The sequence below is a fragment of the Nerophis lumbriciformis genome, linkage group LG23, assembly GCF_033978685.3.
Source record: "Nerophis lumbriciformis linkage group LG23, RoL_Nlum_v2.1, whole genome shotgun sequence".
Classification (NCBI taxonomy): Eukaryota; Metazoa; Chordata; class Actinopteri; order Syngnathiformes; family Syngnathidae; genus Nerophis; species Nerophis lumbriciformis.
The window spans coordinates 9,733,536-9,747,389 of record NC_084570.2 but is presented as its reverse complement, the minus strand read 5'-3'; the positions used below and the strand labels follow the sequence as shown (position 1 = coordinate 9,747,389).

The 13,854-nt window shown below is 38.2% G+C and overlaps 1 protein-coding gene and 1 long non-coding RNA gene across 3 annotated transcripts in view; one reads left to right on the top strand and one right to left on the bottom strand.

Annotated features, from left to right (window-relative positions):
• The window catches only part of LOC133622430 (semaphorin-5B-like), a 46,515-nt gene extending 42,612 nt beyond the window's left edge, over positions 1 to 3,903 (top strand). For both annotated transcript variants that reach the window (XM_061985176.1, XM_061985175.2), the window contains exons 20-22: positions 403 to 438; positions 514 to 728; positions 3,173 to 3,903. In XM_061985176.1, the coding sequence (XP_061841160.1) occupies positions 403 to 438; positions 514 to 728; positions 3,173 to 3,334 (413 nt within the window). In that variant the 3' untranslated portion in view covers positions 3,335 to 3,903. The remainder of the gene's footprint in view (positions 1 to 402; positions 439 to 513; positions 729 to 3,172) is intronic.
• The window catches only part of LOC133622432 (uncharacterized), a 46,423-nt gene that overhangs the window by 4,651 nt on the left and 27,918 nt on the right, over positions 1 to 13,854 (bottom strand). Inside the window, exon 4 of the long non-coding RNA XR_009817776.1 lies at positions 4,894 to 5,009. This is a non-coding gene — a long non-coding RNA (uncharacterized lncRNA). The remainder of the gene's footprint in view (positions 1 to 4,893; positions 5,010 to 13,854) is intronic.

Below are 13,854 nucleotides of genomic sequence, written 5' to 3'. Positions count from 1 at the left end.
CACAACGGCAGTGACTAGGATGGCGGAAGCGGGGATCGAACCTGCAACCCTTAAGTTGCTGGCACGGCCGCTCTACCAACCGAGCTATACCGCCCCACTGATTGTACCAAATAAACATATAAAAAATCCGTAGAGTGCCAGGAACTTTAAATACGCGGACGTGAAATTTCAATGTTAAAGGAGTGTATTTTTCAAGGAAAAAAAAAAGATTATGGCAGGTACAAAAATGATTGGTTATTTCAACTATTTCTCCTAAGATATGCAATAAGGCAATAGTGTTTTTTTCCTGAAATAATCGGTAGCCTAAATCTTCCCAAATTTTTTGCTGATTTTGGTGAATTCCGAATTTGATGACCAAGGATTTCTGAGATTCCACTAAAGATATTTTCTGTGTTGTTTCAGTCATTTTACCTGGACAGGAGGACGGCAGCTGTGAAAGTAAGCGAAAGGATAAATCGTCTTTCCGTTCCTACAATTTTGTATTAGCTCAACCCCTCGTTTTGTCTTTGACAGCGTTTACCTTATTCCAGTTGGTCGCCGTGGGAATAGCCAGTTTTTTCGCCGCTGCTCTCTTGTCGGCTCTGGCCTTCGCTTACTGTCACCATCTGAGTCGGCCCTCTGCGGACTCATCAGCCCTCCACCCCACCAGCACGCACAACCACCTTAACTACAACAAGCGGGGCAATGCCATGCCAAAGAATGAGAAGTACATTCCCATGGAGGTTGTGGTGGGTTATTGTCGAATCTTTTTGCATTTTCAATTGGGCTGTCGAATGTAACGCAATAGTCATGAAAATGTCCTTTTTTTCTTTTTTTGGACGCGCAATTATAGCGAGGGGACACATTTTCTGGCAGGCTGAAATAATGTGTATATTATCCTATAACATGTTCTCGTTGATAGTCCTCAATTACAGAGTTATACTTACAGAAGGTTAAGGCATTGTGTTGTTAATGTGCTATGCTGGGTGCCGCCGCACTGCAGGAATTTTTTTTTTTACTGTCAGCAAAAGAGTGTTTATTTCCATTTTGTTTTTTACAAAAAAATATTTGCATAAAGTTAGCAAATTGTCCAGTCCCATGCTGATAGTATTAAAACTTAAAAATTATATGGTACTTAATGTGACAATATGAACATTTCTCATTATCAGTATAATCTTGGTATTGTTGAATGTGTTCAAAAAGCATTTTATCACTCTTTTAACCAGGTTTAATTTTTTTAAAGTTAAAGTGTCTTGTAATCATGTTGGTATTAAGCTAGGTAGCGATTAGCGCACTAGCTGCTTCTGTTGGAAATGAAAATAACCACTAAGTTTTTAAATGTGTGGTAAGCAATCACGGTTTTACGATAATTACAATGTGAAACGACAATACTGTCAAAAATGTTACCGCGATAAAAGGGACAAGCGGTAGAAAATGGATGGATGGACATCGTACACTTTTTAAGGATCAAAAATCTATGATTAATCACAAGTGATTACAAACCCCGTTTCCATATGAGTTGGGAAATTGTGTTAGATGTAAATATAAACGGAATACAATGATTTGCAAATCATTTTCAACCCATATTCAGTTGAATATGCTACAAAGACAACATATTTGATGTTCAAACTAATAAACTTTTTTTTTGTGCAAATAATCATTAAATTTAGAATTTGATGCCAGCAACACCTGACAAAGAAGTTGGGAAAGGTGGCAATAAATACTGATAAAGTTGAGGAATGCTCATCAAACACTTATTTGGAACATCCCACAGGTGAACAGGCAAATTGGGAACAGGTGGGTGCCATGATTGGGTATAAAAGTAGATTCCATGAAATGCTCAGTCATTCACAAACAAGGATGGGGCGAGGGTCACCACTTGTCAACAAATGCGTGAGCAAATTGTTGAACAGTTTAAGAAAAACCTTTCTCAACCAGCTATTGTAAGGAATTCAGGGATTTCACCATCTACGGTCCGTAATATCATCAAAGGGTTCAGAGAATCTGTAGAAATCACTGCACGTAAGCGGCTAAGCCCGTGACCTTCGATCCCTCAGGCTGTACTGCATCAACAAGCGACATCAGTGTGTGAAGGATATCACCACATGGGCTCAGGAACACTTCAGAAACCCACTGTCAGTAACTAGAGTTGGTCGCTACATCTGTTAGTGCAAGTTAAAACTCTCCTATGCAAGGCAAAAACCGTTTATCAACAACACCCAGAAACGCCGTCGGCTTCGCTGGGCCTGAGCTCATCTAAGATGGACTGATACAAAGTGGAAAAGTGTTCTGTGGTCTGACGAGTCCACATTTCAAATTGTTTTTGGAAACTGTGGACGTCGTGTCCTCCGGACCAAAGAGGAAAAGAACCATCCGGATTGTTACAGGCGCAAAGTTGAAAAGCCAGCATCTGTGATGGTATGGGGGTGTATTAGTGTCCAAGACATGGGTAATTTACACATCTGTGAAGGCGCGATTAATGATGAAAGGTACATACAGGTTTTGGAGCAACATATGTTGCCATCCAAGCAACGTTACCATGGACGCCCCTGCTTATTTCAGCAAGACAATGCCAAGCCACGTGTTACATCAACGTGGTTTCATAGTAAAAGAGTGCGGGTACTAGACTGACCTGCCTGTAGTCCAGACCTGTATCCCATTGAAAATGTGTGGCGCATTATGAAGTCTAAAATACCACAACGGAGACCCCCCGGACTGTTGAACAACTTAAGATGTACATCAAGCAAGAATGGGAAAGAATTCCACCTGAGAAGCTTAAAAAATGTGTCTCCTCAGTTCCCAAACGTTTACTGAGTGTTATTAAAAGGAAAGGCTATGTAACACAGTGGTGAACATGCCCTTTCCCAACTACTTTGGCACGTGTTACAGCCATGAAATTCCAAGTTAATTATTATTTGCAAAAAATAAATAAAGTTTATGAGTTTGAACATCAAATATCTTGTCTTTGTAGTGCATTCAATTGAATATGGGTTGAAAAGGATTTGCAAATCATTGTATTCCTTTTATATTTACATCTAACACAATTTCCCAACTCATATGGAAACGGGGTTTGTACATGTTAACTATGGATACAGTGTGATTAATCACGATTAAATATTTTAGGCGTTTGACAGCCCTCATTTTTTGCAATCTTGCGGGTTGATCTTTTGGTGACTCTACCTTTACCCTGCAGAGGCTACATAAGAACAATCTTCGCATGAATGACGACGCAAGCAACCACTTCCCGTCCTCCGTCGCTTCCGGCAACATGTTCGCTACCACCTACTTCCCTCCCAACCTGAGCAAGTATGACTTCCCCTCGGAAGCACCGTGCAGGGCCTACATGCACAGCTAACATCACATCTGCTGCGTAAAAAAAAAAAAGAAACAAAAAAGTGAAACTGCAGTGCGAGTCAAATTGTATCACCAAAATCCCCCCCTGGTGCTCATGGACACCAAATCACCTTAAATTGTTTTACACTACAGCATTTACCTACATCTTAACAAACAGGCATTGCATATGTTTCATATTTTATTTCCAATAAAAAAAGAGAGAAATGTGTGCTACACTTTATCAGATGGGACGATGTTGGTTTGACTGTGTTTGACACTTGCAGTAAAGATGACTAAGGACACAAATGAATGAATGAATGCAGAATTTTTTGTATCATCAAAGACATTAACCAGACTCTCCAGGATCTTGTTACGTTGCAATCGGGGCCAATTTATGCAAATTATGTGCAGCCATTTTACTTTTATCGAAACTTCCATGCACATTTTAGCCAGCAATTTTCATTTTTGTCACTGCAGTAACCGGTTATGTCTGACCTCCAAAATAAAATGCCACCAGATTGAACATGTAATAGGCCCCGGACGTGACATTTACTGTCTGATCCTGTAAATCAGTGGTCCCCAACCACCGGTCCGTGGATCGATTGGTACCGGGCCGCACAAGAAAAAAAACAACAAAATAAAAATAAATAAATTAAAACATTTTTTAAAAATTAAATCAACATAAAAAACACAAGATACACTTACAATTAGTGCACCAACCCAAAAAACCTCCCTCCCCTCATTCACACTCATTCGCACAAAAGGGTTGTTTCTTTCTGTTATTAATATTTCTGGTTCCTACATTATATATCAATACAGTCTGCAGGGATACAGTCCGTAAGCACACATGATTGTATTTTTTTATGACAAAAAAAAAAAAATACCATACCCCCCAGTCCGTGGGACAAATTTTCAAGCGTTGACCGGTCCGCAGTAACAAAAACGGTTGGGGACCACTGCTGTAAACCGCAGGCGTCAAACTAAAGGCCCGGGGTCCACATCTGGCAGGCCACTTCATTCTGTGTGGCCCACAAAGAATTGGTATAAAGTGTGTCAGACATAAGTCATTTTGGCAATTTTGTAAAAAGTGTTTCAATTTTCCCAGTCAAAATGTTACCGCATGCAACTGCAGTTCTTCATAACTTAAAATGAGTTTGACATAAAAATAAGGCAAACAGTTGCTTTTTTCTTCTGTTTCTGTCTGATTGAAGCCTAAAACAGAATGCCTGCTTCGCCAACTGACTCACTGGCATGTGAACGCCCTCTGGTGGTAAAATGGAGATACAACTTCAAACATAAATTTTCATAAACATTTTTATTAAAACAATGGGTAAAAAAAATTGTTTTTAATCACGAGCCGATGCAATATTATTGAAAAAAAAAATCCTCAGATTTCACAACCTTTTAAAAAAGGTGCGGTAAAAGCAAGCACTTTTGGCTGCAACAATCACAAAAAAGGCCTGCAAATTCCTGGAGGGACTGATTAGCTGTCTAATTGTTGGCAAAACAATACTGAACACCACTGAATGGCCTGATGATGATGTATTGTACATTGTATAAAATCATGCAGAAATGGCATACCTGTGATTGATGAGGTTTCTCAAGATCAATTTTCAAGTCGAGCGGACGCTTGATCCCACTTTCCGCCATCATAACTACTGATATGTTTCCAGGAGAACGTAACGTGATATGGAAGTCTGTCCGTGGAGAGAGAGAACTTGTTCAACAACCTGCCTTTTGAACACTGTGAACAATTGATATATTTTTCTATCATGTACTATTAAAGAATGAATACATAAAACGTGTAAGTGGTTAGCGTAGACGCCTCACGTCATGAAGAGTCAAGGTTTTAATCAAACATACTGTTATCATTTGAATGTTCTCTCGTCCATAAACATTAATGTATTGTCTCTTTGGGTCAGTAGCCAGCTGGAAAATAAGCAGTGTAGAAAACGTATGTATGAACAAAATAACACATTTTACTCATACTGTGCAGTTAAAACTGAAGATGTGAGGTCTGACTTAAAGTGTGCATCCTGTGGCCCGTGATCTTGATATCGTTTTAATGCAACAAGCAGGTAGGTGTCGGTTGCCTTGAAAATGTTCTTTAAACTTGTACATATATTGTTAGTGAACAAATGAAGATGTAAAAGACATATTTTCTGGAGGTTCATTTTCTACGTAAATGTACTGGTAAACAAAGCTCAAGTTCTAATGCTTTTTGTTATGAATTAAAGGTTCTTTACTCTCTTCCCTTTTGGGAAGTGGACTGTGGGTGTTTGCTATTGGCTTTTCCAGTGGCGTGTGGTTAGGCCTTCTTCTCTTGGCGCTACCCCAACCCATGTGGTCTCCTGCTGGGGCACTCTGCAATGGTGGGTTGCCTGGGTGGGTGTTGCTTGATAAGGGATGGCCATTGGGTCAGGTGGGATAACAGTGGGAGAATCTGGTCATTGTGATTTGTGTGCCCATCTGACGGTGCTGGTTCCATGCCACAGTCCCTGTGAATCAGCAGTGGTTTCTGAAGGCATGGGAGGATAGCATGTTTGGACTTGGACTGCCTCGCCCAAAATTGGTCCTGGGTAAAATATTGTCATTCCCTGAGGCACCTCTATGGATGAAAATGTTTATAAAAAAATACTGTGTCTCTTGATGTGTGTATCACTTTAAGAAAAAAAACACCTAGTGCTGAACTGTGTTTAGGAAATGCTTCTTTCGGCTCACTCATGACAGCTCGTACTGAAAGAAGTGGCGACAAAAAACATACATGATTATTATTATTATTAGCCTTTATTTAACCAGGTAAAATCCCATTGAGATCAAAGATCTCTTTTCCAAGGGAGACCTGGCCAAGAGGGCAGCAGCAAGGTTACATTAAAAACAGTAAACAAATACATAAAACATCACATTTACAACATTAAAACTTGCTCACATGACACATGTGCATACAGACAAGGTAGACTGCAATCCTTTCACAGAAGCTTTAAACTCATTCAACGTAACTAGGGTTTGAAGTTTAATGTTCGATTGTAGGTTATTCCAAGCCTTCGGTGCTGAAAACCTAAATGCTTTCTTGCCCAGTTCAGTTCTTACTTTGGGGACGACAAATTGCAGAACATTCATTGAACGAAGATTGTGACTTCCTTGTTTCTTTGTTAAAAGACAAGACAGATAAGATGGAGTGATACCCAGAATGGTTTTGTAGATGAAAACATACCAATGATTGAGGCGTCGAGCACATAAAGATGTCCAGTTAACCATTGAGTATAACACACAATGGTGAGTAAGGGGAGCGCAGTTGGTGATGAATCTCAGTGCCCCGTGGTACACACTATCCAGCTTGTGGAGACAACCAGCAGTAGCATTCATGTACAACACATCTCCATAGTCAATAACAGGTAAAAAGGTTGTTTCCACCAATTTCTGTTTCACAGTAAAAGAAAAGCAAGACTTGTTTCTATAATAAAATCCCAGTAAAAGTTTCAGTTTTTTTACAACATACTGAATGTGCTCCTTAAAACTCAAGTGGTCATCAATTAAAAATCCTAAATATTTAAAAGCAGATACTAACATAATTTGTTGCCCATTTCTTGTTAAAATGTTCTCACACAGTGATGATCTTACAGTTTTTGATGTGGTAAAGAGCATACACTTTGTTTTCTCTGCATTTAAAACCAGTTGAAGATAGCAAAGTTGTTCTTGTACTCTGTCAAATGCATGTTGTAGATATTTAAAAGCCTCAGCAAGAGTGGGTGCTGTGCAGTATATGACAGTATCATCAGCATAGAAATGGAAAGTTGAGTTCGGAATATTCTGTCCAAGATTATTTATGTAAATAGTGAATAATAAGGGGCCCAACACAGAACCTTGAGGGACACCCTTTTTCACTTGCAGTACGTCCGAGGAGGAACCTTCTATCTGAACAGCCTGAGTTCTACTTGTGAGGTAATTTGCAAACCATCCAACTGCTTGCTGAGAAAAACCAATAGCTGAAAGACGTTTGATTAAAATTACATGATCAACAGTATCAAATGCCTTTGAAAAGTCAATAAAGAGGGACAGACAGCACTGCTTCTTGTCAAGAGCTTCAGTTACATCATTTATAAACTTCATAGCAGCAGTAACAGTACTGTGATTTCTACGAAAACCTGACTGAAATGGTGACAGAATAAAATTGGTGTCCAAAAAGTCTTTTATCTGTTCACTGATAAGGGATTCAAGCACTTTTGCCAGAACAGAGAGTTTAGAGATCGGTCTGTAATTATTTAGATTACTAGGGTCACCTCCTTTTAATAGGGGGATTACAAGGGCAGATTTCCAATCCAAAGGGATTTCATTTGAAATTAGAGTAAGGTTAAAAATGTGAGTCAGTGGTTCAGCTATAATTTCAGCTGCTAACTTTAAAAAGAGCGGCTCCAACTTATCTGAGCCAGCTGGCTTTCTAGGTTTAAGTTGTTTTAGAGCCCTCGTGACCTCTGTTGTGGTAAAGGGCGTAAAGTTAAAAATCTGGGTATTTTCAACGGTTCTTTCCGGAGTTAGCGGAGCTTCAGTAGAGTTGTCAGAATTGTAGAGAAAACCAGAGGAAATAAAATGATTATTAAAATGACTACCCATTTCTCTTCTGTCACTTACTCTGACACCATCAACAAGTATACTAGGTGGGAGATTGACTGAATTACAGCAGCCGGACAAAGATTTGATGATTTTCCAAAACTTCTTTGGGTGTTTCAGATTTTCAGTTGTTGTGGAGAAATAAAATTCTGATTTGACTTTCCGAAGGAGAGAGGTAAATTGATTTCTTAATTGTCTAAAATTCAACCAATCTGCTTCTAACCCTGACTTGCGTGCCCTGGCCCAAGCAGCATTACGCTCATGCAATAAATCTGACAGGTCCGATGTAAACCACTGATTGTCACGTCCTTTAACCCTACATTTTCTAAAAGGGGCATGTTTGTTCACTATACTCAAGAAGTTTTCGTGAAAATATTTCCAAGCCAGTTCAACATTATCAAAAAGAGCAATTCTATCCCACTACATCTGATACTCAGATGTAGGGCTGTCAAGTGATTATTTTTTAAATCAGATTAATCACACTCTTGAATTGTGATTACTCATGATTAATCAGTTTATTTTCTTGCATTAATAACATGTGCTTAAGAAAATAGCCCAATATTTGGATACAAATGCAATTGTATAGCCACAATGTCATCCAGGAATTTTTTTTTAAAGTTTTACGCAACTGCAAGTCATGTATTTGCTTAAAACATATAGAAAGAATAAAGTGCACATTTTGAAAGTGTTTGCAATTATATAGCAAATAAGAGATTAAGTAGTAAACACAAACAACTTAAAATACTGCACCATTTAAATCTGCATTTACTCTTCTTAAACAAACAAGTTTATTCACCTTTTCAGAGTAAATTATGGATCTCTTTTTGGTTTGGTATAATAAAACCCAGCTTGTTGGGATTTTAAAGGGCTTTATAAATAACGTTGGTATGGTATGGTATTTACAGATGTGCAATGTTCTCCATTAAGCAAAGTAAATTCACATTCAGCCAGAGTTGCAACTTGATGCTCTTGTTTGTGTAGTACAGTTTGTTTATCCTTGCTGTAACTGAGCCCCTACGAGGTATTGTACGACAGATCAGCAGTGGTGATATGAATGACATCTTCTTGCAGCCCTTGGTCTTCACCGATGTTAAGTGGCCTTCCATTTTGCAAAGGCATTATTTAACTTTTTGTGGCACATTTGTTGACAACAGCGTTGTTTGTCGTTCTCTGCATGTTGTCAATGCAGCATTCATGCTAGCGGCGCCATCTTTGAGTACATGTTTTGCTTTAGGTTGGTATTTTAAACTTGATGTGGCGCCAATAATAGGAAAGTTTATCACTACAATGTCAACAAGTTACCTCAGTTATATCTAAAGTTATGTTTTGAAGCAAAATTGTCCGTCTCTAATCACGATCACAGACCACGTAACATCGCGCATATCTTCCAGGTGATGTGATTAATCGTCACTCATTTATGATAACGTGATAATTGTTCTTAATTAATCACATATGTTAACGTGTTAATGTTCACAGCCCTAATATATAATTACCAATACCTACATAATAATAATATATCTATGTAATGTGAATTAATGTTTTTCATCAGAATAATCACACTGTAGAACCTTGATTAATCAGGATTGATCACAGGTTATTAATTGCTTGCATAAATAAAATTTGCTTAGGGAAATACCCCAATATATGGATGAAAATGCAATTTTGCAGTGACTGTCATACAGGAACACTTTTTAAATGTTTTACTGAACTGCAAGTCATTGACTTGCCCAAACCTTGATGCCGGTAAGTATAGTAAGAATTAAGTTTAAGGGTTATCTTTTGTCTATTACCATTAGAGATGCCAATAAATGCTTTAAAATGTAATATCGGAAATTATCGGTATCGTTTTTTTTTTTTATTATCGGTATCGTTTTTTGTTTTTTTTTATTTTTATTAAATAAACACAAAAAACACAAGATACACTTACAATTAGTACACTAACCCAAAAAACCTCCCTCCCACATTCACCCTCATTCACAGAAAATGGTTGTTTCTTTCTGTTATTAATATTCTGGTTCCTACATTATATATCAATTTACATCAATACAGTCTGCAAGGGATACAGTCCGTAAGCACACATGATTGTGCGTGCTGCTGGTCCACTAATAGTACTAACCTTTAACAGTTAATTTGACTCATTTTCATTAATTACTAGTTTCTATGTAACTGTTTTTATATTGTTTTACTTTCTTTTGTATTCAAGAAAATGTTTTTAATTTATTTATCTTATTTTATTTTATTTTTATTTTTTTTTAAAAAGGACCATATCTTCACCATACCTGGTTGTCCAAATTAGGCATAATAATGTGTTAATTCCACGACTGTATAAATCGGTATCGGTATCGGTTGATATCGGTATCGGTAATTAAGAGTTGGACAATATCGGAATATCGGATATCGGCAAAAAGCCATTATCGGACATCCCTAATTACCATTGTTGGTATATTTATTATTCCTACATCGTTGATACAAATTATTGTTACAGTGTAATAATTATTGTTACCTGTGGTAATGCCACTATGATACAACATCTGTATTATAGTCCTTGAACAAATTAACAGTGATTTAGGGCTATAGTGAATAATCACTGAATGGAGAACTGGGGGTGGGATTAAATAAATTATCTTCTTCCCACTCCCTTTCAGGCAAAACTGGACAATCATGCATTACATACTATACATTACCTTTTGCACTTTATTAATTTATATTATAATATGTTGTCAACTTTGTATTTTTTTATGTCATTGCCTGAAAAAAATAAATAAATGAAAAATAAAAATAAATAAATAAATCTTCACCCGTACCAGCGTGGTGATTGGTTTGGCCTATTAGGTGAAACGATACTATTGGATTCAAACTTAAATTATATTAAATGCATGTTTTGGAGTAATATGAATACATGGGAAACAAATTGCTCATCAACTTAAGTTTGACGCAAAATTTAAATAATATCGAGATAAATTATATATATACAGTATTTCTTAAATAAAACTATTTGCTGCTTAACTCCTGGTTGGTTATTGGTGTTGCCTGGTGGACAACAAGGTTTCCACTGGCTTTGTCATATCTGATATCGTTTTTACCACTACCAGCAGCATGCTGTTTACGTCACACAACCCGCCATCATGGGAACTAGAATAAACGAGGCGGAAAACCACGCAGACATAATGTTTCACCTTTTCCAGCCACATATTTTCCTTTTCCCAATCTTTTTTGTATTTCTGCAGCCTTTTAGTGTTTTTTCTCACAGGGGAAAAATTGGGTTGCTGCTCGCATGCGTGGCATCGGTCTCTGCGTCGTCTTTAAACTTCATAAACATTATATACACTCCTCCCATGACTATCTGTTGGTTTCCCAATAGACCGACTCCTACTTTATCTATTGATTACAACAATTAAATAATTCAACAATATTAATTGAACAATTCAATAACCGTACCCACTCAAAGTCCATTGCAGCCGGTCACCCTGGAACGAGGGTCCCTACATCTACGATCCCTTCTCAAGTTTCTTCTTTTCTGGGTTTTTTAGTTTTTCCTTGCCCGAATGTGTGTTTAGATCAGGGGATGTTGTTGTGATTTTGTTAAGCCCTTTGAGACTATATACAAAGTATAAATAACAAATGATTGATATGTATTCACAACAGTAGGTCACTGTCAGGTTGATTCAGAGTGTGCATAAAAAAGCTGCTTTTAGCAGCATTTATGTGACAGCAAGTCACACGTTGCCGTTATTATCCACATTCCACAATAACAGGAAAATACTAATTCATCCTACATGTTTTTGTTTCCGTATAGCCTGAAGTAGGGACGGCGTGGCGCAGTGGAAGAATGGCCGTGCGCGACCCGAGGGTCCCTGGTTCAATCCCCACCTAGTACCAACCTCGTCATGTCCGTTGTGTCCTGAGCAAGACACTTCACCCTTGCTCCTGATGGGTGCTGGTTAGCGCCTTGCATGGCAGCTCCCTCCATCAGTGTGTGAATGTGTGTGTGAATGGGTAAATGTGGAAGTAGTGTCAAAGCGCTTTGAGTACCTTGAAGGTAGAAAAGCGCTATACAAGTACAACCCATTTATCATTTAAGTAGGAGCTCTACCCTCTCTGACTGAGTGCTAGACTTAAAGGGGACCTATTATGCAAAACAGACTTTTCTTACCTATTGGTACCTGCTTTTGTGTTTTTGGGATCCCCAAATGTGGAAGAATTGCTGAGATATTTATACAACAATCTTGCTTTCCTTCATACTTCGTCCAAACGAGAATTTTGGAATTTGGTCTGTCCTGTGATGTTGTATGACCTGTGACGTCTGCGGATATAACGATATACAGTAGAAATGTACCTGAAGAGCTTTGCTTAGAAGTCAATAAGCTTCTTGGTTTTCTTTATCCTCTTGTTGTGGGGCAGACATGCTCATATATGCACATGCATCTTCCGATATTGCCATTTGTAATACAAAGTAGCGTACAGTTCTAATATGTATCTGTCAGTTGACTCCATATGGAAACGCTAAAAACTACAACATGGCTGGCGGGGGAAAGACGCAGTCGAAATGGAGGCAGGGAAAACAACAAATCCTTAAGAGTCGGTTACAAAGCGGCTTGAAGATGGTCTGGAAAACAATCTATGCAAAACCTTGACCAAAGAACCACCACTACATGTTATGTGGACCACAAGGAAGTGAAAAAAACCCCATTATATGACCCTTTTGAATAAGTGCTTCCACCTCGCTGTGATGTCACAACGTAGTCAGACGGCAAAACCCCGTGAACAGAGGCCATAACCACAACACCAGGGGGAGCTCCACAAACCACGTTAAACCCAGATTCCGATCTAACAAAGGTCTTAACTCATTCTCCTTCTATGCCACATCAATATGGAATGCGCTCCCAACAGGTGTAAAAGAAAGGGCATCTCTATCCTCCTTCAAAACCGCACTAAAAGAACACCTCCAGGCAACTTCAACCCTTGACTAACACCCTCCCTTCCACATCATACCTCCCCGGATTGTAAATAATCAAATGTATATACTTGTTCTTATGCTTTCTGAACTCACTATGTTCACTGCTCGCTGTACATATCCTACCAAGTCAGACCTACACTGTTTCAATGTCCATTTTTCTGATGATGCAATTGTTGATGACTGAAGTGCTGATATCAACCAAACCTAACCCCCCCTCCCCTCCACATCCCACCCCCCGGATTGTAAATAATGTAAATTATTCAATGTATATACTCTGATGATTAACTTGTGTGATGACTGTACTATGCTGATAGTATATATTTGTACCATGAACTGATTTAAGTGGACCCCGTCTTAAACAAGTTGAAAAACGTATTCGGGTGTTACCATTTAGTGGTCAATTTAGTGTGAATATGTACTGTACTGTGCAATCTACTAATAAAAGTTTCAATCAATCAATCAATCAAAAAGGCATCCAAAGTTGCGTGCAAGCTCATACCAAAATGCCTAAACGTTATGTTTTGAGGCCTTGGTATTGTCTAATACGAGTATACAACAATGTAATGTTTGTAATTCAGAAAATACTAAAGTAATCATGAATTCATTCTTTAATCCTTTTTTTTTTTCCTATTCAGAAATAATACAGAACACAAATGGCAGCCCTTTGAGACACTTGTGATTTAGGGCTATATAGATAAACATTGATTGATTGATTGATAAAATTATTATGTCTGCTGCATTTATTTTCGAGTAATTTTGACCTGTCTTGACATACATCAACCACAACTGTGCATGCAGAAATATCAATGTTAATACTGAATGTACTCTTTGTTTTCCACTTTGAGTGAATTATGAATACAGTTGTTATGGTTCTTCTTGCGCCTTCGCAAGTTTCATTGAACATTCAGGGTGAGCCCAGTGCAGTGAGGGAACTATGAATGGTGCTGTTGGAGGCAACTACCGGTAATAAAGAAATG